The 26807-nt window shown below is 49.2% G+C and overlaps 3 protein-coding genes across 4 annotated transcripts; 2 read left to right on the top strand and 1 right to left on the bottom strand.

Annotated features, from left to right (window-relative positions):
* Positions 1–794: 794 nt before the first annotated feature.
* On the top strand, positions 795–3958 carry LOC134016411 (homeobox protein Nkx-2.3-like). The gene is made up of 2 exons (XM_062455774.1): positions 795–1555; positions 2508–3958. The coding sequence occupies exons 1-2, from the start codon at positions 1114–1116 to the stop codon at positions 3143–3145; spliced, it is 1080 nt and encodes a 359-aa protein (XP_062311758.1). The 5' UTR covers positions 795–1113; the 3' UTR covers positions 3146–3958.
* Positions 3959–10524: 6566 nt separating this feature from the next.
* On the bottom strand, positions 10525–17055 carry slc25a28 (solute carrier family 25 member 28). The gene is made up of 4 exons (XM_062455759.1): positions 16370–17055; positions 11859–12087; positions 11541–11597; positions 10525–11275 (listed from the first exon to the last, which is right to left on the bottom strand). The coding sequence occupies exons 1-4, from the start codon at positions 16715–16717 to the stop codon at positions 10680–10682; spliced, it is 1230 nt and encodes a 409-aa protein (XP_062311743.1). The 5' UTR covers positions 16718–17055; the 3' UTR covers positions 10525–10679.
* LOC134016400 (ectonucleoside triphosphate diphosphohydrolase 7-like) lies at positions 16720–26181 on the top strand. 2 transcript variants are annotated; one of them, XM_062455758.1, is made up of 16 exons: positions 17256–17329; positions 17791–18079; positions 18467–18554; positions 18823–19002; positions 19592–19797; positions 20733–20883; positions 21138–21241; positions 21358–21417; positions 21600–21748; positions 22069–22235; positions 22496–22697; positions 22934–23053; positions 23830–23915; positions 24183–24344; positions 24472–24697; positions 24731–26181. In XM_062455758.1, exons 3-15 carry the CDS (start codon positions 18547–18549, stop codon positions 24686–24688), a joined length of 1812 nt encoding a protein of 603 aa, XP_062311742.1. In that variant the 5' UTR covers positions 17256–17329; positions 17791–18079; positions 18467–18546; the 3' UTR covers positions 24689–24697; positions 24731–26181. The 2 variants fall into 2 exon arrangements, with proteins under 2 accessions (XP_062311740.1, XP_062311742.1); XM_062455756.1 differs by lacking the exons at positions 17256–17329; positions 17791–18079 and adding an exon at positions 16720–16908 and having other exon boundaries at positions 21597–21748.
* The last annotated feature ends 626 nt before the right edge of the window (positions 26182–26807 follow it).

Raw genomic sequence — 26807 nt, 5'->3', positions numbered from 1 at the left:
TAAAGCATTATTCTACAACAATGTCTTTAGCGTTTTTGACCACTGTCTGAGGCCACGGAGGCCGTCACGAGAGACGTCAGCAGAGCCACTTTGAAACACTCTGCTGTTGGTGTAAGCACTGTCCAGGACGTTCCACACTATGTGCACTATCTGAATGTCCCTTTGGATAAAAGCGACTGCTAACTGAATAAAACGTACTGATGATGTTGAAATCTGGTGCCACGTTTATATTCTGAGCTTCGTGTTTGGTTTGACCTGTCAAATTACGCACCAGTACTTGCACTGTATTGTATTGTATGATATGTTGACCTAAAGTATACTATCTTTAGGGGGATATTCACTAAGGGGCCTTTATAGAAGTCGAACCGTCAGTTTTTCACACAGGGTTGGCAATTATGACGATCTCTCTTCCGGCACGGCTGTGCGTAATAGTTCAAATTAACGTATTAGACCCACGTTTAAATGCGGGCTATGAAAAGCTTTGCGTGATCACAGTAAAATTTACAACCTGATTTCGTAAGTATTAAATGTAATAAATGTTCAATTTTGTGTTCCAATTTACAGAGTCCAAAATAGTGCTTTTAATCAATTATATGTCGGCTATCGCCACGTCATCCATTGACGTTTAAATGTTTAATGGTAGAGACCTATGGAACATGGAAACCGGGATAGGAAAGTGGTGGGCGGCGGGGGGGGGGGGGGGCATCAGTGTAACGACATCAGGCTCCTGAAACCCTGAAAGAGGCGGGTCAATCTTTCTCCTTCAACATTTCCAAACAACACGGCGATTACACTGGTTCATCTGCACCGCCTCTCCGTCTCGGACATCCCGCCCCAACGGAGTGACATCACGCGGCGCAGCGAAGGGCTTCGCCCTGTTCCAACTCCAGTTACAAAAACAGACATTTTAGCTGTCATAGAGGAGACACGCTGGCCTGCACCGACTTTCCCAGACTGTGTAGCCCACTCCATTGCCCCGACTAACCCGGGATGGCGTGTACGTGCGTGTTAGATTGTTAGTGTGTGTACGAAGATGAAGCCTCAATTCCGGATTAGCACACCTCCGGTTGCCACCACTTTAAATATATAATTCCGTTTAAAAAAGTGGGGTGTATGTTACTCAGCGGGATTCATTTCCTTGGTGTGCGCGAGCAGGACCTGGATGGCATAATGCTCCCGAGCCCTCTCACCTCGACGCCGTTCTCAGTCAAGGATATTCTGAAGCTCGAGCAGGAACAGCAGCAGCAACAACAATCTCAGCAGCTCCAGTCGCGCCACTTGGATCACCAGCACCTCCCGTCCCACGCGCAGCACTTGCACCAGCAGTCGCCCCACCAACAGCAGCACTACCAGACTCCGCCGTCCTGCATGCTCGCCGGTGCAGTCGAGAGCCCCGCGTTCTCGGACGGGGAGGATAACCTGGCATACCTCAGCTCGCTGGCGGTCCGGGACGGGCACGGAGAGGCTAGCCTGTCCCCGGAGATGTACGTCCACTCCGGTCTAGGGCACCTGAGCGACCCGAAGCTTGAGGTGGAGCTGGAAGAGCAGAGCACAAGTGAGTTCCGGAGATGACTTATGTAGCTCGATAGCCATACAAGATGTGTAATGTTGTCGTAATTTCAGACAAAGGAAAGTATATCAGACATCTGATTATATCCTATACAGCTTGTAGGTTGTGTCTCTGGTGAAGAAAAGGCCTGCATGCACGTCAAACTAACATCCACAGCAAATTCGATTTTTATTTTTATTTTACATCAATAAGGAAGACGGTTAACGTAAATAAAACTATAACAAGTATTGGTCACTTTAGTTAAATGGGCTTCTATTTGAGTATTATATTTTGACATGAAAAGTTAGATCTATGACCGTTGATCTGTTTTTTGCATTGGCCATTGTGAATGAGATTAAATAGGCTACAGAGAAATGATACTTTCATCGTACCAAGATACAATGCTTATGTTGAAAGTGTGGACGAATAAATTATGAGTTTCGAAATGTCAAACAGTTCTTAGTGGATAAACCATTCTGGCCGTAAAAGTTTTATGATATGGCGCATAAGTGAACAATGGTTTTAAGAGGCCTTAAAAGTAAACGACACCCAGAAGTAGTCTGCATAAACAGTTTAAGTAAACGTTGTGAAAATAACTAATGTCTTTGGACGTGATGGATATGTTTGTACCTGGTTTCTGCTCTTGACTGTTATTTATGGACGAAAGTTTGAATTACACTTGTAGAACGTGCATGCTATTTGAACGTTCAGTCTTGGAGCCAATATATTTGTTGGTAGTGAATTATTAAGAGACTATTCTTGTGGTGTTTAAAATATTCGTTAGGCCTACGTTATTCAGACTACAAATAAATACATTATTAAATTACAAATTATCAAATTGCCTCGGCTCAGTGTCTTATTTTACACTGGAGGGAAAAGCCGCGCGGTGAATAAAAATAGGCAACGACTTATCGTCATTGACTCCAGAAATGTTTACGTCTCTCATTTGAACCCACAGAGAGCTGCGGCGTATCTTCCAAGCCTCTGGAGGGTGGGGAGGACGGCGGGCATGGAGACTCGGTAAGGCCGACCAAGCAGAGGACCAGGCGGAAACCTCGGGTTCTTTTCTCCCAGGCTCAGGTCTTCGAGCTGGAACGGCGCTTCAAGCAGCAGCGCTACCTGTCCGCCCCGGAGCGGGAGCACCTGGCGAGCACTCTCAAACTCACCTCCACGCAGGTCAAAATCTGGTTTCAGAACCGACGGTACAAATGCAAAAGGCAGCGACAGGACAAGTCACTCGAGCTGGCGGGCCACCACCACCCTCCCCCGCCGAGGCGAGTCGCCGTACCCGTCCTGGTCAGGGACGGGAAGCCCTGTCTTGGTGGTCCACAGAACTACAACGCGGCCTACGGATCGAATCCCTATAGTTATAACGGATATCCGGGTTATACATACAACAACCCAGCGTACAACAGCAACTACAGCTGCACATACACAAGCATCCCTGCCTTACCGCCCACCACCACGGCCAACGCCTTCATGAACATGAACTTGGGCAATATTGGCGGCCTGAGCGCTTCGCCTCAGCCACAAACGCACCAAGGAGCTACGGTGACGCCGTGTCAAGGGACATTGCAGGGGATCCGAGCCTGGTAAAGGCCCCCTCGTGACCGGAATCTAAGTTTTATCGAGCTTTCAGCTTTCAAATGGATCCATTTTATTCCTTAAAGAAAAAGTGTGTTATTTCGTTGCAGTATCTCGGAAACAGTGTTGATTGTATGTAGTTAGGCCTGACTGATTGATCTGGTTATATTCTGATGTGTCAGCTTCTCACTCGTTCACCGGTAAACGCCTATTGAAACGTCACCATACATTACAGTTTGGTTGGATTTTGGGACAATTCAGGATGACCAACAGCGTCGCCACTTACGGTGCTGTAATGGAATTCTGTAATGGAAGAATCAAGTTTTCCAGGCAAGTTTGGATGACGTCAAACTTTGAACTTGATGACTGTGAACCACTGAGGCCGATAAAAATCATGGTTTCCCACGTGTGCACTGGGACACCTATTATTGTCCTCAGTTTTACGCATAGGTGCTTTTTTAAATCAGCTATTTCCATTCTTCGATAATTAGATCAAATATTTTTGCTAGTATTTCCCAATATGAAACAAGAAAGCTCAACGACAGACTTACACAGAATTTCCTGCTCGCATTTGGAATGTGATTTGTAGTGTATTTTACTCTGAACTGCACGAGTGCCTGTTTATCCTGACATGACAATTTTATATGGGATCAGACACAGCCTCGACGCCTAAACATGAATAAAATTCTGTTGAAAAAGTAAGAATGTACTTTCTAAAATCGAAAAAATCCCATACTATCATATCATAAAGCTATTTGGCAAGTATACCTTCAACGGTCCATTTTCTTGGGAATGAACGGTTGTTCTTTTAAAGCGCGTGCTGCGCTGGTGCTTCTAGTTATATCAGTACTCAATTATATAATATATATATATATGTTTATACAACTGAATCAAAATGTTAAAATGAACTGTTTTTCATTCATTAAGTTGGGTGAATGTGGAAGACTCTTTAAACAACCACAGAACCCGTGACCCACCCCAGTCTTCCTCGAATCATGCAGCGCCTTGCTTTTCTTTACCAAAACAAGAAAAGACATGGATATTAAGATGAGAAAAATATATCCTTTCTTCATGGAAGATTAAGCGGAACAAGTGTCTTAATATTTAAGGGAGACTAACGTAAGACAACGAAAACAAAACGCACACACAGAACAACGACAAATACGTATATGAAGGTGTGCATGGGCTTCCTCGAGAAATGCAAAATAAATATGTTTTTTGGTATTTAATAATAGTATTCTGAACATGGATTCGGACTGGTGGTCCTAAAGGAGCTTTGTCGAAGCCTCTTGTCATTCTGAAAAGTGTCGCGCGGGGAGGCGGTTGGAAAGGGCTGGGCCACAGGCACACTCGAATTAATTGTCAGGGTGCCAGGCGGTGTGAAAGGGGGAAGTTATTCTCCAATCGAGAGCCTTTAAGGACGCGATTAGGCACCTAAAATACCCTGAAAGAGGTAGCTCGAACGGGGCTGGAGAGCCCGAATAATGGGCTTTATTGGATACGCGGACAAAAGGTGTGGGGTAGGCAGGCCCGCGCACTCAGCAAAGACAAAGAAGTCCAGGAGCTGCGAGATTGACGTCCTAATATTCCAATTTGAGGCAGGCTGCGCGTTATTTTAACTGGCTGTTCTATACAACGGAAAAAAACGTGTTCACTTTTGTTCGCTTTTAGGGGGGTTTTGTCCCCAGAGAATAGGTCTCTGATTTGGGGCGGAGAACTCGAGCCCCAACCGTGATTCTCTAGGGCAGCCGGGACTGCAGGAAAGTCGACGGGGGGCGGGGGTGTGAAAGAGAGGGTATTATTGCTACAAGTTTCACCATTTCTAATTCTTAAAATGAGAGAGAGAGAGAGCTATGGGAGAGGGAAGAAAAGGAAGCTGGGTAGTGGACTGAGAAGCTCATGGTAGTTTGCTTGTTTTGTGGGGAGAATATTACTTTTAGGCTACGCATGCAGAGAAACTCATCAGTCAACATTACAGTGCTCACACCTGTTTAGTATAGAAGTCATGTAATTCATAGTATTAGCCTAATTCTACATCGGTGGAAGACATTATGAAACTATACTTTGTTTACATTCAAGTTTCAGAAAAATATATTTTTCTTTATTTTATATTTTATCTACCAAGCACACGTGGAATGAAAAGAGACAGTGAAATATGTCTCATAAAGTCAGTCATGGCGGTTATGCCAGAATGTAAAAATCTCTAACTCTCGTTTATCGTCTCTGTGGGAAAACTTTAGCCTCGCATACCAGGACGGGCTGGGAGCGAGAGGGGAAATAGAAATTAGCCAGACACGCGCAAGCAGCGGTTCAGACCAAAGACATTAACCAGACGAGCTGCAGCCGTCATAGGACCCTCGGATGGGCTCGCGGAGGTGAATCTCGTGTTATTACTGCGAAGAGCTAAAGCATCCGAAGCACATAAAGATTGGGAGCGCGAGGGAGGAATTGCGGGCTACATGAACAGCTCGTGGGAAAGGTCCAGCAAAGCTGTCTCGAGCATTGCGTTATTGAGACATATTCTGAGGGAGTAGAAAACGTTTAAAGTTGGAAATATTTTGAGAATCATTAATGTTAGGACAAACCGGACATTCTTTGGCCTGGCGTTTTTGGGGCATTGACCCTAAAAATACATTTGGGAAAACGTAGGCTATTTACCCTTTGATGTGCATACAGTAAGTAGGGCTACATGGGAAACGTTGATATCCTGTCAACCTAGCTACACTTAATAAACATACCAAAATATAAGATTTAATTCAACCACATTTTAAAGTCATTTAAACATTCTTTAGCCTAAATATTTAAGACCTAAAGAGGAAGGAAATTACAGTAGGCCTATGCACACACACACACACACACACACACACACACACACACACACACACACACACACACACACACACACAAACACACCCACACACACACAAACGGAGACAAGCCGCATCTCTTCGGCTCAGTGTTCCCGAGATTGAAATCTGCAAATAAACTCATACTGTTGTTGGTAACAATTTAAGGACTGTATTAACCTCTCGGGGCTATATCGCAGGACCTTCAACTCTTAATCTCATGTGGGGACAAAACAGATTTAGAGCAATCAACCAAACCCTAATGCTCAAACGCAACTAATGGGGATTAGAAACGCAAACAAAAGGGAATCTTTTTAGCACCGGACAGATAAGCAAGAGATTCTTTACACCGCTCCACCGGCGGCAGGAGAGGAAAGAGAAAGAGCATGCTGTCACGGCGGAACCGGCACTTGATGCTGCCTATGTAAATAGAGTTGGCGACAGCAAGGCGTCGCCTGGTGGGGACTGGACGCGGCCTGCACTGTCGCAGCGGGCGTGGCGTTGACGTCTCTGATGCCTATCTGTTCCAGAATGGTGGAGGTTCGAAATTCAGAGCGAGCTAGAGCTTGTAGGGAGAGGAAGAGTTGAAGTAAACCGATTCAGGCCTATCTAGACCGGCATTTTATTTATTAACAATAGGCCTATGTCGATATTTAGCCTTTACATAGCCTAATGTTGAAAGTTATTGGCTATTGCTGAGATTTACAGTCTTCTTTAATTGTAACCTTGCCTTCCTTTAATAGCCTTGTAGGCTACTTTAGTTATTAGTTTTTAACTTCCGTATTTCACATACATTTTGGCTATATTTTAGACGTCGAGATGTGCAAACGATTTTATTTTAGTTGCATAATTTTCCATAACACTGAAATCAGCTTCCGCCCTTTCTTCCATCTATTTCACACAGGCACGCACACACACACACACACACACACACACACACACACACACACACACACACACACACACACACACACACACACACACACACACACACACACACACACACACACATATAAGTGTGTGGGTGTGTGTGTTTTAGCCTTAGCTCCTATAGCCTAGCCCCTGTAGAGGAAACCCCGGATGTGGAAGAGCGCAGTTCATAGGCCATATCATGAGTGGAACTCTTATGTTTGGCTGAGGTTTATACAAAAGACAAGTCTCTACCGCAAGGGGTTCTTGTGGTTTGAAAAAAATGGGAACATATTTGAAAAATGCCAACCGTTTGCGGTGGAGATATAAAAACCGCCTATGTAGCCAACAGTTGGCTCTACAGACAGAAACTTCGTTAATGTTCAAAATATAGAACGGGTGGATCTTCTAGATGCTTCACCTGACAAGACATGTCCAAACAGTGCGCGCTCCTATTCGGCTACACGCGCGGCAAAAAAAACACCTCATGGGAGGTAAGGAAGGAGGAGACAGAAAGGTGGAAAATCACTTCCCTGTCATCACGTTTCAGGGTGAAAGAGATAGAGAGAGGTCGATTAATTGAATGAAAACCTAAATGCGCCTTTCGGATTGTGTAGACTATAGTTAACAAGGTTGATGTCGACATGTCGTCGCATTTCAAATCTAGCCCCATACGCTGTCAACAAGCGCCCACGAGCTCCGTAAACTTTCGTCCAACATTGGGAAATGTCTTTTTAACGATTTTTCTGTGCCAGGGCTGTGATCCAAGTTTTCCTGTGGTCTCGCAATGCGAACCAGAGAACCCAGACTCAAAGACCCCCAAAAGAGAGAGTTAAGATCGTCCATCAGCCGCAACCATCTAAATATTTATCTCTTCTGATACACATGATTGCGAGTCATATGTTCTGGGTCAAAACATTACGAGTTTCTGGGGAAATAATCTTCTGGGAACAATTTATTCAATGATGACCCACGAAAACGTCGGTTTACATAGCTAAAACTAACATGAAGCAATGCATCTTACTGCTTACCCACAAAAATATCTTGATAAACTAAACGGCCCGGTGCTCTCAATGGCCCATCCAGTCGATTTATTGTGGCCTCTTGGCGCGCTCTAACCCACTGTCGCCACCTAGCGGTGCGTTAAGTATAGGCACGGATTCTACAGAACATTGCAAAGGCCTAATCATTAACAGATCTGTGTTAGAAGCAGCTGTTTGTCTAGTTGCAGTAATCCTTTAAGTCTAAAGCCTAAACCTACTCCTAACAACAGGGTAAACCTAAAACCAAACCGTTAATTAGTGTGTTGGTTTTGGCAAATGGCAGCTCGCTGGCACGAGCATTAGAGATTTGGAGCTTGTTGTCCGGATTCCTAACATCAAAGTTCCAGGGTGTGCCAAAGGGTGACATCGATCATCTCACAGACATGTCTCATGTTGAACATACATCATCACCAAGGAACAGTCTAGGTGTTCCAGTGTTAACGTTCCCCTGACACGTGCCATACCACCAGGGTTAATCATGACAAACGTGTGTTTCCACATCCCATATAAAAGTTACGGTATTTGTTTAACCTTCAATTGGAGCGTTCTAGGCGTAGGGGCTTAGATAGGCACCTTATAACCCATTTAGACTACAGTTATTCACCATGTATCAAATCAGTGGTTCCCACTGCTGAAACAGCCCTTCTTTGTTTAGCCTTCGGGCCTAGCCAATAGGCCTTGCACGAGGAGTCCACCACAACCTCTCTCTCTGTCTGTCACACACAAACACACACCAGTGCCTGACCACCGACCCGCTGTCAAAGCTTTCAGCGCGCGCCTCGCAGACGAGGTCAGGCCCCCGTCTGTCACAGAAATGCCCCGGTCGCTGCTCTACAACACAGCGCGTGGTCTGAAGCGTTGCGGAAAACAAAACGGGAGGGGTAAACTGAGTAGAAAGACTGCGGTCTCAGTGTGTAGGCCCCGGGGAATGACAACAAACAGGAGGCCTCGAGTGAAACTGGATCCGGCGTAGTGAAGCAGCAAGAGGAATGCCGGTCACGGTCTACTTCCTGCCTACTGTGTCGGTCCGGATTTCAACCGTCTGGGTCGCCGTGATTCATAGGCTCCGTTATCCACTGACAACTGAAAAAACGGGTAAAACATGGGTTTGTTGAAACATTACATTTTAAAACTATCTACGTCTCGTAATTGATGAATACAAAAAAACATTTATAGATATGTAAATATTGATCAAAATAAAGAGACGTACAGTCGTGGTTTCGTTTCTCTCAGCGGGATCGCCAGCACCAAGAGAAGACCCTGCTTCTGCGAGGAGCTGCCATTGCGACTTTATTTACAATTCACAGATAATACAGGTAGTCTTCTCTATACAGGAAGTAGCTTCTATTTATGCTTAAAGTTTTGTATTTTCCTTTCCATCGGTATGTTTGCGTTCCACACACACATTATCATCCACATCTAACTCGCTCTACATCTTAAGCCTGTTCAGTCTTTGGTTTCTAACCGTCAACATGGCATTCGGCAAGAAAACAAAAAATCTTTTTTTAAGTCAATTGTTGTTTGAAACTCAGTCTTTCCCCCATTCAATCCATTCACACCCAAGAAAAATAATTTCTCTACCAAATGCTTCCCTTCCAATGAGTGACGTCAGGGCGTTACCTGTGTCAAGATGTGCGGTTCAATGTAAAACCCAGGTTATTCCACAGTAAGGGTCATGCCAAAATAACTGTTTACATATTGACTATACAGGTTGACTTCATTACAAAGCACACCTGAGCAGACAAAGAATTTTGAAAACTTTTAGTGTGTCTTCTATAATCAACATTAGGCTATCATTCTTAGTTATATGGCTTCGGAAATGACAGAACTCGTGAGTTATGATTGTGCGTTGGCTGCATGGTGGCTGTTTCAAAACAAGGCAAAGTGTTGTAGTAGTGAAAATGTTACTGAAGTTACTCAACAAGTAACTGGCTACCACAGACATTAATTTGGTTACTTAACTCTGTGGCCGTTACCTGGAAGTGCCAAAAAGCGTCTTTCCAGATATGATGCTCCCACTAAGGCATTTCGTGTAGCGCCTACTTCATCAATCTGAAAATATGCTCATCTCCTGCCTCACCTAATCAAGCATACTATCACACACACACAACTGAAACACAGGTCAAGGAGGGAGGGCATTTCACATCAAAATGGCTCCCTAGTCAGATTTATACGCCAACACGGCAATATATTATTCCGAATCATGTCGATGTCTTCAGTGATGAATGTGGTAAGTTCTGTTAATTTATATTAACTTGTATAATACAATTTATTTTCCGCTTTCAAGAGGACAAGACCTTAAAACACAGATCTCACCCTTCGAATAAAAATGTGTCTCGTTTTATGAACGCATGCTCAAACCGTAATAACAGACGTTCTCAATCTTTTAGAAAACCAACATTCCAACATGTCTGCTTCTGAGCGGCGCCCCCTGCCCACCAGCCCCCCCTGGTGGCCGGTTCAGAAAATTCAGAGATATACGTTCCCAAATTAAAGTGCGAGTTTCTCAATGTATGTCTACATCCTATTGGTTTGGGGAAGGAGGGGTTGTTCTCTACAGTGAGAGAAAACAGTGAGAGAGAAAACAGTGAGAGAGAGAGAGAGAGAGAGAGAGAGAGAGAGAGAGAGAGAGAGTGTGTGTGAGAGAGAGGGTAGGTGGGCCAACTTTCTGTTAGCATTCACACATCCCCAAGAAGAGAAGCTCTCCAGTCGGCCATATTGATTGAAGCCCGTCTTCCTCCTCCTCCTCTACTTCTCGGCGTCGCGGTCCCTCAGCCGCCTCTCGTGGTGACGCTTGGTGATGAGGTACTTGAAGAACTCGTACACCGACCAGCTGATGGCGGTGGAGGGCATCTGGTAAATCACCCTCGCCTGGACGCCCTTGAAGAAGGCCTGGGCCCCTCCCATCCTGTACACAGTCCTGAACGCCTCCCCCAGCCCCGAGATATGGCGCCCTCCTCCTCCTACGCCCCCGCCGGCGGCCGCCGCCGCGGCAACCCCCTCCCCCCCGGCGGCTGCGCCCTCGGCCGTGAGCGCCAGCGCCTCCTGCGTGTTGAGGAGCGTCTTGCACACGTCCAGCGGCGTGGTGGCGGCGGCGGCGATGGCGCCGGCCAGCGCCCCGGAGACCACGTGCGAGGAGGGGTTGTAGTGGCGCAGCGGGTTGAGCAACTCCTGCAGGTACTCGTAGGTGATGAAGTGCAGCGCCTGGAAGGGCACGTTCATGGTCAGCTGCGTGGTGTAGCTGCGGTAGAACGCCGCCGGGCCCTCGCGGCGCCACGCCGCGCCGATGCAGTCCAGCACGCCGCGGTACGGGGAGTTGTACATCTGCATGCGCTGCTTCACCACTACGGGGGGGGGGGGCGGGGGGAGAGGAGGGGGGAGGAGGGGAGAGGAGGGGAGAGATGGAGGATGGGGAGGGGAGAAGAGGTGAGAGAGGGGAGCGGGAGGGAAAGGAAGGAGGGTTAGAACGTAGGAGTGTAAATGACTAGATCAACACAACCGGTCTCAGAGCTCCCTCTAGTGGTGGGTTTAGGCAAGTGCAGCATCACTGCGATTAACTCGACTTGTGTTGGACTGAGAAGAGGCTGAAGGTGAAACCTGAAGGTTTACCTTCAGCTGGGTTCATGACTGCATCATGGAGCACTGTGGCCATGCAACCTGCCATCCCTGATGGGGAGAGAGAGATAGAGGGAATGAGGGAGAGAACGGGGGAGGCAGAGGTACAGGGAGGGAGAGACCGAGATAGGGAGTGTGGGGGAGAGAGATGAGGAAGAGATCGGGAGGGAAGGAGAGGAAGAGGGTGGATTAGGTAACTGCTGGCAGATAACATTCTCATGAATCACAAACATTCCTGTGTTTGTCTACGAGTGTGTACATCTCTGTGTGTGTGTGTGTACATGTGTGTGTGTGTACATGTGTGTGTCTCACCGTTGGCGAAGTGGCTGTTGGCCCCGGGGTGCACGGCATCACTGAGGGAGAACTTGATCTTCTCGTAGCAGGCGAAGTAGAGCGCGTGCGCTGGCCCCGCCCCCACCGCCATGACGTTCACGCCCCTCACCGGCCGCCACACCCCCTCCGTACGCACGATCTGCCGCAGGGCGTCCATCACGTTCCTGTACCGCGCTCCGGGCTGGGGCTGCAGGCTCTGCATCCTGGTCTGGAGGGGGAGGAGGAGGGAGGGGGAGAGGGGGGTGAGGAGGAGGTGAGGAGAAGGGGGGGGTGAGGAGCAGGAGGAGGAGGGAGAAGGAGGGGGAGAGGAGGAGGGGTGAGGAGGAGGGGGGGGGGTGAGGAGCAGGAGGGAGGAGGAGGGGGGGGTGAGGAGCAGGAGGAGGAGGGGGAGAGGAGGAGGGGGGGGTGAGGAGGAGGGGGGGGTGAGGAGGAGGGGTGAGGAGCAGGAGGCGGAGGGAGGAGGAGGGGGAGAGGAGGAGGGGGGGGTGAGGAGCAGGAGGGGGAGGGAGGAGGAGGGGGAGAGGAGGAGTGAGGAGGAGGGGGGGGTGAGGAGGAGGGGTGAGGAGGAGGGGGAGAGAGGGGTGAGGAGGAGGAGGGGGAGAGGAGGAGGGAGGGGTGAGGAGGAGGGGGAGAGAGGGGTGAGGAGGAGGAGGGGGAGAGGAGGAGGGAGGAGACAGCGAGGGGAGAACAGTCAGCTCTCAGTCCAGACAGGTGTGTGTGACAGCTGCTCACACAAGAGGGCGAGGCAGGGAGGGACTCAGCCCCCACGAGGGAACTCAGTGAACACAAAACCCCCTCACAACAGCCTGGCTCACTTCCACATTCGCTCAAACTTCCAGAGGAGAAGTTGTCATGCAGCGACAGATGAGAGATGACCGTCGGCTAATGAATAAAATGTAAAACGAAACACCTGGTGTGGATGGTGCAATTCCCACATTTCACAGACAGTGAGTCGCATGACTCACTGTCTGTGTTTCCTAAGGGAAACTCCAAATCCTCACTTCTGGTAAATGAGGATTGTAAGGGAGGGACAACGTGCCACACACACAAAACAACACACACCCTGTTGAATCTGAATCTGTTGCCAGAGCTGCACAGTTTCCCCTGTCTGCTCAGAGAGACATCCAGGACTGAACAGCACGTTCCCCACACTCAGGGCGTTACACACTCACCATGCTGATATGACAAACACACACACACACACACGGATAAACACACACACACATGGATATACACACACCACACGTGTCCCAGTAGGGTCTCGTGGTTTAGTTATCAGACCCAGTGTGTGTGTGTGACAGAGTGACCCAGGTCTTGTTCCAGCCCCACCCTCTGCTCTCACTCATTCCAAGACAACAGAAACACAGAGGTTGTGTCATGCTAACTTTCCCCCCGGTCATCTCTCTGCATCATCAGTGTGCCGTTAAGGCTGTAGCACTCGCTCAGACCGTTCCATGATAACCGAACTACACCCTGTAAGAACTACACACCGTCAGAGCTACACCATGTCAGAACTACACCATGTCAGAACTACACCAAGTCAGAACTACACCGTCAGAGCTACACACTTCTGACCCGGGATGTTCTGCTGTACTACATGCATCTGTACACTGCTTTGGATAAAAGCGTCTCGTTCTGATGTACATGCAAACATCAGCTGTTCCACTCAGTGAGCTGAAGCAAACACAGGTTTGGAATCTCATTAAACTGGTGACAGAGATCCTAGCCTTCGCTTCTAGAAGGTTCCACCCAGCGTTCCAGAACCACGCGGAACATTCTGGAACCTCTGATCCCGGGGTCATCTGACGAGGGAGGAAGAACAAGAGGTTTAACAAACAAAAAAAATACACGGATATGCTCCGCCGATCCTTATCTCGAGAGAACACTAGCTTAGTTAGTGTCCTGGAGGTAGCTATCCAGGGCTGGCTGGTTTCTCTGAGCCGGCTGGCAGGACAGCTCTGGGGGAAAGACGGCACCCAGAGTGGATGAGAGTATCTGAGAGCCAGCTCTGCCAGGTCAGGAGAGGGTAAACCTTCAGCATTACCCTCAAGTTCCCCACATGTCCGCCTGCGGTCAAGCTAGCGAGGGCAGCAGGGCAGGCTAGCGAGGGCAGCAGGGCAGGCTAGCGAGGGCAGCAGGGCAGGCTAGCGAGGGCAGCAGGGCAGGCTAGCGAGGGCAGCAGGGCAGGCTAGCGAGGGCAGCAGGGCAGGCTAGCGAGGGCAGCAGGGCAGGCTAGCGAGGGCAGCAGGGCAGGCTAGCGAGGGCAGCAGGGCAGGCTAGCGAGGGCAGCAGGGCAGGCTAGCGAGGGCAGCAGGGCAGGCTAGCGAGGGCAGCAGGGCAGGCTAGCGAGGGCAGCAGGGCTGCCTTAGGATGTGAAGGGCGGAGGTTTTCGTAAAACGCTGAATAGGACACGGTCGAGGCTATTACGCCACATGTACCCTACCTACAGTACTGTGTGAGACAATAGATTGGGATTTCCGAGATGAAAGGGCTTGTCGAAAACCAATAAGGAAACGGTTGACACACAAGGAAGCGATGCGGTTCTTGAAGACAATTAAGAAGTTGTTTTCTAACAAAGAGCCCTGTGACTTAAGGGAAAGGCTATCAAAACCTGATCTGTAAAGGGCTTCTCATCCACAGTTGTATTATGTACAAGTACAATGCAAGACAGCCAGTACAAGTACAAATGTACGTACAAACTTACTACAACAGCACAACAAGCCTTTATGGTGCAGCTTGGGACTATGCATGAGAGAGTGAAATAGAGTGAGGTACGAAGAGAGAGAGGGAGTGTGTGAGAGAGTTAAAAAGCGAGTGTTAAGAGAGAGGGAGGTAGGAAAAGAGAGAGAGGGAGGTAGGAAAAGAGAGAGGGAGGTAGGAAAAGAGAGAGAGGGAGGTAGGAAAAGAGAGAGAGGGAGGTAGGAAAAGAGAGAGAGAGGTAGGAAAAGAGAGAGAGGGAGGTAGGAAAAGAGAGAGAGGGAGGTAGGAAAAGAGAGAGAGAGAGAGAGAGAGAGAGAGAGAGAGAGAGAGAGAGAGAGAGAGAGAGAGAGAGAGAGAGAGAGAGAGAGAGAGAGAGAGAGAGAGAGAGAGAGAGAGAGAGAGAGAGAGAGAGAGACACACACACACACACACACACACACAGGTATGGAGAGGAAGGGAGCATTCCAGCCCAGGTCATGTGACTCCAGGACCAGGACAGCAGGACATGTCCTCAAGCCCTGAGGTGGCCTGAGTGAGCCAGGCCCAAGAGGCCCAGCATGGGCTGAGAGGCCTGTGCAACACCCCCTGAGGGCCTGGATCCCAGTCAACGAAAGCGAAGCCAGCTCCCGGGACAAGTCACTGTGTTTTGTATGAAGTTTTCCCAGCACAGATTACGTCTGGCTTGAATAAAACAATAGTTCCTTTCTTTGGGCCAGACAGCTAGCCTGTGTTCCTGAAAACAAGTTTGCTGGCTGCAACGTAGAATCTCCTTCTTAGTTCACTCCTGGTTAGCTATAATACATAGCAGGTTAGTTAGTCTACCTGTCATAACAGCGAGTAAGGAAGGCGATTGCACAAGACAAGTGTCCAATTATGACGATGGCTGGTATCACGGTATCTTCCCGGGGAAATTGTGACAGACCGTTCCAGTAATTGCAAGGTCCCTACAGCCATCATTTGTCAATTGAGACGGTGAAAACATCACCGCGGTTGTTAAGAGTAGGAGTTACTACGGTAAAGCATCGATACAACCATTTTTACAGTTACAGTTGGTCACACAGTGCAGCTGGTGGCCCCCCGCTTCTCCAATCCTAAAACTAAGTGTCGTAACCTGAACCGCCTTTTCCTTCACCGTCATAGCATGTGCTGCTGGCGCGCAACCGGCGGACCGGAGGCTAGCAACCTCCCTGACAAGCTAACTGTCTCTTGTGGACAGTTTTGGTTTCGAGCAGTGACTTGTCGACAAACAGTCTGACAAGCCCTGATAGCTTTCTACAACAGTATCACCAACAATGCCAACGATAAGTTCAACCCATTCATTCTTTATCCTCCAAATGTGACATCTCTGACCTCGGTAGCAGCTAGCTAGTTAGCGACTCAAATCGGGCTGCTTAGCGGGCCTAGTAGATTGCTACTGCTAGCTACGGTTTATGTAACTATTCACCAGCTGCAGTATTGAGTAACGTGATCACTACTAACAAGCATTACACTGTGTGCTGTCCCAGTGTTAACGTTGAGTAACGTTAAGATAGCCGGTCAACACTACAACCAGTAAACATGAGTTTTCACTTCCACAACACAGTGAAGGTGAATGGCTACGTCGAATGGCTAGTCAACAGTGGAGCGACATATCCAGTAACAGTGTCCTTCCCTGGTCCGATGCTAGCTAAAGTTAGCTACTAGTTAAAACTAACTGATAGCACACAGAACATCCACGTTACCAGCTATCAGTATAATTAATCACCACCAACTGTTCGCGGTCACGGGTGCCAAATCGTCTTCGGTTTTACCTTGACACAGTCGATGGGGTACATGAGGCAGTGCTCCATGATTCCAGCCACGGCACCCGCCAACATGTGTGTGCTGGTAGCTACACCTTGAGGTAGACCCTCATAGTCAATTTCAGGCTCGGTAGCCGTGGTGGGTTCGGGAGCTGCGCGATGCATCGCCACAGCAAAGTCTTTTTCCCCCGTTATCCTGGGCGGCGTAAGCCCTCCAACGATTCCCCCCGTAGCGTTCAAAATCCTGCCGCCCAGCCATCGGATGTCCGCCCCAGCTGCAGCGCCTGTGACCCCGCCGTCAGCGCTCGTCGTGTCCACGGACATTCGTCGCCTGGACACGAAACCATCCGCTTCCATTCGAAAGCTCGGCTGTCCAGTCAGTTACAGGCGGCTGGTCCTCGAAATATCTCCCTGGAAGTCAACCGCCCGATGTTTGGAAATTCGAGGGCGTCTGGTACCAGCCGACAGCGGACTCCCCAATGCTTAACAGCAGGGGCAAGGGGAGGGAGTCAAGGCAAGCTAATCTTCGCTGAGTGCGGAGGATGATGGTAAGGGGGCTTGTCTGTGACTAGTGCTGGAAACTATCTCTTAATTGGACAAATATCCAGTCAGTCATTCATTGGATCCACACGATTGGTTGGTTTGACGTTGTTGTTCACAGGATGAGGCGGGCAGTCGAAACAAGCTGGCAACGGAAGGGCAGTGACAGATTTGTAATGTCCCCTTTTCGTAACCACGACAGTCACGTGTTTTACCGTAACTGGTTATGAGACCTTGGCCAAGTGACCAACCTAGGAACTATTCGGTTGAAATGAACTGAGTGCGTCAGGCCAACTTTCTTGCATACCTGGCAGACACACAAAAGTAAATGTTTAAGATGAGATAAGATATGCCTTTATTCGTCCCACAATGGGGAAATTCGGGCATTGCAGCAGCAATGTGGACAGAAGTATACATACAATTTACAAAGTAAGTACGAGATATTATAAAAAAGATATAACAAAGATAACACCAGTTGCATATGGAGACCAAATATAAATAAACAAATATAAATATTGTACAGTAGATATTGCACTTTAAGTGTGTCCAGGAGTTATTGTGGTTGAGTCCTGTGTGTGTTTGTGTGTGTGTAGAGCAGTGCTGGTTGTATAGTCTCACAGCAGCAGGAAGGAAGGACCTGCGGAAGGAACAGTTTACACCCAGTATTATGCAAACGAGCACTGTAAAAATGTTGAAGTTTAGTAGGCCTAGAACATTTAACTTAAATATTGTGACAATACTTTTACAGCTGCGAGTCATAGACTGTGCATGAACGTATGTTAATATAAATTGGTTATTGTGCACATTCTTCTTGCCGCGGTGCACAAATGTTTACAAAAATATTTGCAAACGTACCACAAGGTGCCACAAGGTTTGCATTGTACCACAAGGTGGCGTCGTTCAGAACCTGGACAGCGTTTTGGTTCCGTGACGTGGCCCTTTCACCGGATATACGTCACCCTAACATTCGCAGATTAGAAGTGCTCTGCCTTTAGCCTTCCCCTGTGTGATCGATCACTGTAAATGGACTTCCAAATTGTTTTGTTATTAAGGAGTAGGACTATCGACAAGTTATCCGCTGAAAGTGCTGTAGCAATGGCATGACAAGCAGGGTTAACGTTTCATAGGGAGAGAATTTGCGTTAAAGCGGTCACATATGGATATATTGGCAGACAGCTGGTAAGGGAATTTTACTATTCACCGGAAACCGGTTATCAGTGCGTGATTCTTTCATCACTGTCGATATATTCTATACAATGCATGGATACGTTGTTAGTGGTTGGTTGTCATTAGAAGTAAACCGTTGTATTTTTTTGTTGATAGGGATCGTACTCAAGACAACCTAATTGCGACTAGCTACACTGGCAAGCCAAGAGTTTACATAACATTTCAGATCACCCAGATTAGATGTGGGTATAGGCCTACTATACATTATGATGTTACTTTATGGCAAATGCATTGTTTTACCATCATTCCGACAGAGCTGAAACGAGTCAACTTAACCTATCCCCCCCCTACCTCCCCCTTTCTCGTTCCTTCCCTCCCTCTCATTATTGTCTCTGTCAGCACGGGAAAGGAGCACCTGTGTTCCACGTAGAAGATCGCCATGAGGAGGTGACAGTGAGTTGACGATCTTCTTCGGACATATGGCAAGGTAATCACACTGAAATAACCGAGGTGCCCCACAGCTTTTCAAATGTGACATTTTACAAAAGGACGAGCACTGTTTAGTGTATCATTAATATTTGTGTTTTTACGAGATTGTGTATAATATTTGTTGTTGCCTGCCGGCGTGTGTGCCCTCCCGTGTGTGTGTGTGTGCACGTGTGTGTGTGCGCGTGTGTGTGTGCGCGTGTGTGTGTGCGCCTGCCCTCCTGTGTGTGTGTGCGTGCCCTCCTGTGTGTGTGTTTCTCTCCCCTCAGGATCAGTTTCTCCTGCCTGCCGGCCTCCTGGTACTGCAGCGTGTCCCTGCTGTCGCTGGGCTGCCTGCCCAGACAGAGGCTGCTGTTCCTGGGCTTGCTGGTCTGCTCCGGGCTGGCGCTGCTAGGGCTCTACCAGGCTCAGCCCTGGGGGGTCCAGCACCGTGGCGGCCGCATCAACAAGTGAGCGATGGGCCTCCCCACCCCACACACCCTCACTGACGTTTGATTTTTTTGCGATACGTGTTTGAAAATTCTACTTAGAAACAAAGTTGGATTCAACCCTGCTCCCCTCCCCCTGCCTGCCTGCCTCTCCTTCCCCTGCCCCCCTCCACCACTCCCTCCCCTTCTCCCACTCCCCCTGCCTGCCTGCCTCTCCTTCCCCTTCCCCCCTCCACCACTCCCTCCCCTTCTCCCACTCCCCCTGCCTGCCTGCCTCTCCTTCCCCTGCCCCCCTCCACCACTCCCTCCCCTTCTCCCACTCCCCCTGCCTGCCTGCCTCTCCTTCCCCTTCCCCCCTCCACCACTCCCTCCCCTTCTCCCACTCCCCCTGCCTGCCTGCCTCTCCTTCCCCTTCCCCCCTCCACCACTCCCTCCCCTTCTCCCACTCCCCCTGCCTGCCTCTCCTTCCCCCCTCCACCACTCCCTCCCCTTCTCCCACTCCCCCTGCCTGCCTCTCCTTCCCCCCTCCACCACTCCCTCCCCTTTTCCCACTCCCCCTGCCGCCGCTCCTACCCCTGTTCCCCCTCCCCCCGCCCCTCTCCCTCCCCAGGTACCTCTCCATCGTGGAGACCATGGAGGCCACAGACGTCAACAACGCAGCGCTGAACTATGGGATAGTGGTGGACTGTGGCAGCAGTGGGTCCAGGGTGTTTGTGTACTACTGGCCCCCCCACAACGGGAACCCCCACACCCTGCTGGACATCAGGCAGATGAGGGACAGAGACCGCACCCCCGTGGTCAAGAAGATCAAGCCAGGTGAGGAGCCACTCTGGGGTCAGGGGTTAGCGAGTGGACTTGTTGCTGCTGTTGTTATTGCTGCTGTTGTTGTTGCTGTTGTTGTTATTACTGCTGTTGTTGTTGTTGTTGCTGCTGCTGTTGTTGCTGTTGTTGATGCTGCTGCTGTTGTTGCTGTTGTTGATGCTGCTGCTGCTGTTGTTGTTGTTGTTGTTGTTTTTCTTGCTGCTGTTGTTGTCGCTGTTGCTGTTGTGGTCATCATTCCTATCCAGTGTTTAGTCATTACTCCTACAACCAGTATTTGATTCAGGGGTTGTGGTGGGTACAGACAAAATTGAATCAAACACATTTATTAGGGGGTGTCTATAATAAGTATTTGGTATCTGGACAATAATCCTGTGTGTTAAAGGTCCAGTTGAGCCTAGTTGTCTTGTCAGTGAATGTGCAGGACGCCCTCTCAGTCCCTCTGCTGCATCAGCTCCCCTGTGCTGGTTAATGATTGGTTGAACACATTCAGACACATGTCCAGGACTCTCTGCTCTGCCTATCTGCCCCCACCCTCTCCCGTCCAAGGTCCCCCCTCCCTCACCCCTCCCCAGGGCAGATTAGATACGAGCGGGAGCAGAATGTTCCCTGTGAAGTGGCACTTTGCACCGGCTGGTGGCTGTGGGTGTGTTCCGTGACCTGCTTCAGTAACACATGTACATGCACATTCACGGGTCAGATGGCTGAGCGGTTAGGGAGTTGGGCTGTTAATCAGAAGGTTGCCGGTTCGATTCCTGGCCGTGAAAAATGACATTGTGTCCTTGGGCAAGGCACTTCACCCTACTTGCCTCAGGGGAGAATGTCCCTGTACTTACTGTAAGTCGCTCTGGATAAGAGCGTCTGCTAAATGACTACATGTAAATGTAAATGATGACATGCACATGTCCAGTAACACATCCTCCCTCCCTCAGGTATCTCCACCCTGGCTGAGACTCCAGACCGAGCCAGTGACTACCTCCAGCCTCTCCTCAGTTTCGCTGCCGCCCACGTCCCCCGGGCCAAACACAAGGAGACCCCCCTCTACATTCTGTGCACGGCCGGCATGAGGCTGCTGTCTGACGGGTAGGCCCCCTGCCGTGAGCCCCCATGACCCCTGGAGGGGGCAGGGGTCAGCTGACAGTCCGGAACCATCCTTCTCTCTCCATCCATCCTGTCCATTCTGACAGTCCTCTCTCTCTCTCTCATATTTTCTCTCTCTCTCTCTCTCTCTCTCTCTCATAATCTCTCTCTCATATTATCTCTCTCTCATTATCTCTCTCATTATCTCTCTCCCTCTCATATTATGTCTCTCTCATTATCTCTCTCTCTCTCTCCAGTCAGCAGTCTGCCATCCTGGAGGACCTGGTGTCAGACGTCACTAAGGAGTTTGACTTCCTGTTCTCCCGCTCCCACGCAGAGGTGATCTCTGGGAAACAGGAAGGTGAGAGCAGAGCATTCTGGGATAGCGGTTGTTGACTCTTTAGCCGTCCAGCTGTTCCAGAGGCTAACTGTGTTGTTGGATTAGCTGTGATGCTAACGCTGTACCTGTCCTCTCAGGTGTGTATGCATGGATTGGCATTAACTTTGTACTCGGACGCTTTGACCATGCTGACGACGGTGAGTGGAGGCACGCTGAGCTTATCCTCCCGGATGTTGACATTAAAAATAGAAATAAAACTCTTAAGATTGTGTTCTCTGTCGGTCTGAATTAGAAATAAAAGTAGAAACAGGAAATGGGGGAGTTGTCTTGCGTCTCGTAACCCGGCAACCACTGACTCCTCTGCTGTTCACTTCAGAAGATGACGCAATGGTGGAGGTCACCACGGGGTCACTGGCCCACCAGCCAATCAGCCGAAGGCGCACCGTGGGCATCATGGACATGGGCGGGGCCTCGCTGCAGATAGCCTATGAGGTGCCTTCAGCCGTCACCTTCAGCTCACCGGAGCAGGTAGGCAACCAATCAGAAACACAGCAGGGACTTTTTGTAGAAAACTTTTGTAACATTTGTAAAAACTTTTTACTAAAGCCACACCAAGAATTGTGTCAGAATGTCAAAATGCAAAAACACAAGAATTTAAATTTTGGGACAGGTAAAGTTCAGTTTGGGATGGTTAATTTTGCACTTCGGGACGGTACTGGGACAGTGAGGGGAAAAAAGTTAGTTGCGAGCCCTGGACAGAACCGGTTTTCTATTAAAAGCATTCCTGATAACTGTCTTATCAGTGCTAGATAGTTGAGGTGCGCTTGTTTTGTCGCCCGGCCCTGCAGGAGGAGGCAGGTAAGACTCTGCTGGCAGAGTTTAACCTGGGCTGTGATGTGGACCACACCGACCATGTGTACCGTGTCTACGTCACCACCTTCCTGGGCTTCGGAGGGAACATGGCCCGGCAGCGCTACGAGGACCAGCTGGTCAACAACACACTCGCTAGGAACAGGTGTGTGTGTGTGTGTGTGTGTGAACATACACAGTCACACACACACACACACAGACAAACACACTGTCACACAGACAGACACACACACTGTCACACAGACACACGCACTGTCACACAGACAGACACACACACAGTCACACACACACACACTGTCACACAGACAGTCACACACACACACACACTGTCACACACACACACACACATCTCCTTTGATTGGTCGAGTCACCGTCTCCCTCCCTGTTGCGTCCTGGCTGGTCCAGGCTGTCGGGTGAGCAGAGGGGCCTGTCGGAGTCCTCCGCCCTCCCAGACCCGTGTCTGCCCGCGGGGCTGACGGACGTGGTGGAGAGGGAGGGCACCAGGGTGCACCTGCGGGGCCAGGGGGACTGGGACCGCTGCCAGGGGGGCGTGAGGCCCTTCCTGGGCCTGCACAACGGGACCATGTCCCCCTACGGGGTCTACCAGGTATGGAGGACGCTGGGAGGATAGGGGGGTGGAGGGGGTGTGAAGAGGATGGAGGATAGCGGGCATGGAGAGAGGAGAGGGTACGAAGGGAGGATATGGGATGGAGACAGGATGGACACAGGATGGGCTGGATGGAGGCGATGGAGGGGAGGATAGGGGGGATAAAGAAGGCAACATGTGACAGATCTGGAAATGCAGCATCCTGGTTAATCATAGCAAGTGTTCTGTGGCTCCAGGCTCCCATCGACTTCAAGAACAGCGAGTTCTACGGGTTCTCTGAGTTCTACTACTGTACCGAGGACGTCCTCCGCATGGGAGGCCAGTACGACAGCCACAAATACTCACGCGCTGCCACGGTAACTAGCATTAGAACATTCTAGAAACTTACAGAGAGCTTAACCCTTGTGTTCTCTTCGGGTCATTCTGACCCATCAGTCATTGTGACCCACCGTCGTATTGCGACAAATTTACCGCATACAAAAACAAAGTGAAGCATTTTCTTTTAACCGTTGGGCTGTCTCAGACCCCCCACATTGCAAAGGTTAAAAGAAAATTATTTTTATTTGTTTTTGTATTGGGTAAAATTGGGTAAACACAACGATGGTTCGTTATGAACCTTTGGGTCATGTGACCCGAAGGCAGCACAAGGGTTAAGAGAATTAAAGGAGAACCAGGAAAGCAGAAGCAGGAAAACGCAGTATTGTGTTTTGCTAACCAGACAGATAGATGCATAGATACATTGACTGATTCCCCCCCCCCTCCCCAAAAAGTTTAAATTAACCCTCGTGCTGCCTTCGGGTCACATGACCCAAAGGTTCATAACGAACCATCGTTGTGTTTACCCAATTTTACCCAATACAAAAACAAATTAAAATAATTTTCTTTTAACCTTTGCAATGTGGGGGGTCTGAGACAGCCCAACGGTTAAAAGAAAATGCTTCACTTTGTCTTTGTATGCGTTAAATTTGTCGCAATACGACGGTGGGTCACAATGACTGATGGGTCAGAATGACCCGAAGATAACACAAGGGTTAAGTTAAATTAACTAACCCTCCCCTTCTGTGTGAGCTTCTATTAGCATGATTAAAACTGGAGTGTTTGAGTGGTGAGCATGTTGTGGTCTGTCGTGCAGGAGTACTGCGCCACCAAGTGGTCGACTCTGAAACAGCGCCTGGAGAGTAAGCTGTTCTCCCAGCAGGCAGACGTCTCCCGACTCAAGTAACAGCACACAACAACAACAACAATAATAATATCTCACTGGTAGATCTACACCTCAAAGTCTGGCCCTCATTCTCTGTGTGTGTGTGTGTATGTGTGCTGTGTGTGTGTGTGCTGTGTGTGCTGTGTGTGTGTGTGCTGTGTGTGTGTGTGTGTGTGTGTGCTGTGTGTGTGTGTGCTGTGTGTGTGTGCGCTGTGTGTGTGTGTGCTGTGTGCTGTGTGTGTGTGTGCTGTGTGTGTGTGTGTATGTGTGCGTCCCCTCTCCAGGTACCAGTGTTTCAAGTCTGCCTGGATGTACGAGGTGCTCCACTCCGGGTTCCGTTTCCCCGGAGACTACGCCAGCCTGAAGACGGCCCAGCGAGTCTACGACAAGGAGGTGCAGTGGACCCTGGGAGCCATCCTCTTCAAGACCCGCTTCCTGCCTCTCAGGTAGTCACTTCCTGTCTGTCTGTCTGTCCGCCCCGCACACACACACATCTCCCATTTTCAAGTGTGTGTAGGTGAAAACTGTATTCATCTCTCTATCTCTCACTCTCTCTCTCTCTCTCCCCTCCAGGGACCTGCAGCAGGAGGTGTTCCGCCAGGCCCACCCTGGCTGGCTGCGCTCCTCATTCATGTACCACCACCACCTGTTCTCCCTGTGCATCCTGGTGGTGCTGCTGGCCATCCTCCTGTACCTGCTGCGGCTGCGCAGGATCCACCAGAGGGAGCTCAGGCAGGCCGAGACCCTGGACCTGCTCTGGGTGGAGGAAGGGGAGGCCCTGCTGCCCTGACCCCTGGACCTGACCCCTGAACCTGACCCCTGACCCCTGGACCTGCTCTGGGTGGAGGAAGGGGAGGCCCTGCTGCCCTGACCCTTGACCCCTGGACCTGACCCCCTGGACCTGCTCTGTGTAGAAGGGAAAACTTCTACCCTGAGGGCTGTATCCTGACCTCTCCTGACCCTGAAACCTCGACCGCTCGACCTCAGACCCATCCTAGTGGCTGCTGACCCAGACTAAAGGATTCTGGTGACCTGGAGCTGAGCTGACCCCTGACCCCTGAGGCAGGATCGTGGGACTGAGCATGCTCAGACCCTGGGAAGGGAGAGGAGGATCAAGGTTCCAGGAAATGAAAACATTTCAAACCGAGCAAACCTACCGAGCGGAGCAGAAGGGCGATCAGAGACGGAAGCCGTTTCTCAGGACGCTTCATTTCTTCATGTTTTTGTGTCGTTCTGCGGTTTTAAAACGGCGCCACCGTGTCGAACGTTTTTTTCTTGTCTTCGTGACGAGTCTGTTTGGACAGTACTGTAACCATGACGACGCCGTCTGCGCTTCTGACTAGGACAGTTTTTCCTGTGAAACTTGAAAGCGAGAGATTCATCAGGAATTTCTTGCAGTGGGACGATGAGGTAAACAGCTTTACAGATGAAAAATTTAATAAAAGTAATCGTACGGCGACGGTCAGTAGATTCATCTCCACTGTTCTTTCGTTTTTAATATCTGTATACTTCGATTTTGGTAGGTTTGAAATCCAGCCAGCCAGAAAACAAGTGTTTGTGGTTCACAGTGGAAAGGTGAATTGAAATCAATGTGTTGTGGAGATCTCCTTCCCCCCCTCTCTCTCTCATTGATAAGAATGACAATTACGATGCTGCCTTGTTGACAGTTTTTACCCTGTTTCTACACCTCAGAGAATCGTGTTCTTGAGTGGTTGTTTGTGGATGCAGACTATGTATTTTATAGGCTTTTCTAGTCAGATTTTTAGTCACTTAGTTGTTTATTTTTGTGAGGACAGCCTAACTGTTTTCTGTTCCATTTTTAACATGTGGCTGCTTCTAATAGGGGACCAATGAGGTGAGACCTTATGGTGCTCGTTTAACAAGGGAGCAATCAGGTTGGACTGTGGTGGTGCTCGTTTAACAAGGGACCAATCATCATTTCCCCCTCCAGAGCTGGGCACTGTGCAATGTTTTACAATGAAAGCCTGAAACAGCAAAGGTGGGTAAAAGATTAAAAATAAAATTAATCTTCCGAAACCAAAATTGCAATTCCTATTGCATTTAATTTCACTGAACTGCTAACCATTTAATTTTTTGTTATGAATAGTTATGTTAGTTAAAGTCTGAGTAGTTGTATGCATGTGCTTGGTTTCACCTGTGTGGGGCAGAAAACAACCATTTTTGTTACTGTAACAATACATTTAATGAGAATTCAACAAGGAAGTGAAAATGAAGAATCTGCTTTGAAAAAAAAAATCTTAAATGGTTTTAATAAAAATACATCCCAAAACATCTGGTGTGCGTGATCTGTTAATGCTACATTAGATCATTTTTGCACTAACATGCTTCACAAGTGCAAGAAGATCCACTAGTGTGTGTGTGTGTGTGTGTGTGTGCTCAAACATGAACTGGGGTGTTAGCTGACACCCGTCTCTGGAATAACCAGATTTTCTGAAGCCGTCTGTGTGGCTACATAAACAGACTCATCCCTCGGGGGGGGGTAGCGTACACACCTGAGGCTCCAGGAGCAGCAACCTCACTCACCTGCACACTGGCCTCACCTGTCTAGGTCAGAGGTGAGGTAGGGAGTAACCTGTCTAGGTCAGAGGTGAGGTAGGGAGTAACCTGTCTAGGTCAGAGGTGAGGTAGGGAGTAACCTGTCTAGGTCAGAGGTGAGGTAGGGAGTAACCTGTCTAGGTCAGAGGTGAGGTAGGGAGTAACCTGTCTAGGTCAGAGGTGAGGTAGGGAATAACCTGTCTAGGTCAGAGGTGAGGTAGGGAGTAACCTGTCTAGGTCAGAGGTGAGGTAGGGAGTAACCTGTCTAGGTCAGAGGTGAGGTAGGGAATAACATGTCTAGGTCAGAGGTGAGGTAGGGAGTAACCTGTCTAGGTCAGAGGTGAGGTAGGGAA

This window comes from Osmerus eperlanus, unplaced genomic scaffold, assembly GCF_963692335.1.
Source record: "Osmerus eperlanus unplaced genomic scaffold, fOsmEpe2.1 SCAFFOLD_63, whole genome shotgun sequence".
Classification (NCBI taxonomy): Eukaryota; Metazoa; Chordata; class Actinopteri; order Osmeriformes; family Osmeridae; genus Osmerus; species Osmerus eperlanus.
Note: the sequence above shows the minus strand (reverse complement) of the source record. Positions and strands in the feature narration are given on the sequence as shown.

Excerpts from the sequence above, each read along its gene's own strand:
- LOC134016400 (XM_062455756.1), top strand. Across the intron at positions 20,884-21,137 it reads ATGAGGCTGCTGTCTGACGG|TCAGCAGTCTGCCATCCTGG; the intron begins GTAGGCCCCCTG and ends CTCTCTCTCCAG. Across the intron at positions 22,236-22,495 it reads AACACACTCGCTAGGAACAG|GCTGTCGGGTGAGCAGAGGG; the intron begins GTGTGTGTGTGT and ends TGGCTGGTCCAG.
- slc25a28 (XM_062455759.1), bottom strand. The coding sequence starts at position 16,717 with ATGGAAGCGGATGGTTTCGTGTCCAGGCGACGAATGTCCGTGGACACG. Across the intron at positions 12,088-16,369 it reads ACCCCATCGACTGTGTCAAG|ACCAGGATGCAGAGCCTGCA; the intron begins GTAAAACCGAAG and ends CTCCCCCTCCAG. Across the intron at positions 11,598-11,858 it reads CAACAGCCACTTCGCCAACG|GGATGGCAGGTTGCATGGCC; the intron begins GTGAGACACACA and ends TCTCCCCATCAG.
- LOC134016411 (XM_062455774.1), top strand. The coding sequence starts at position 1,114 with ATGTTACTCAGCGGGATTCATTTCCTTGGTGTGCGCGAGCAGGACCTG. Across the intron at positions 1,556-2,507 it reads GCTGGAAGAGCAGAGCACAA|AGAGCTGCGGCGTATCTTCC; the intron begins GTGAGTTCCGGA and ends TTGAACCCACAG.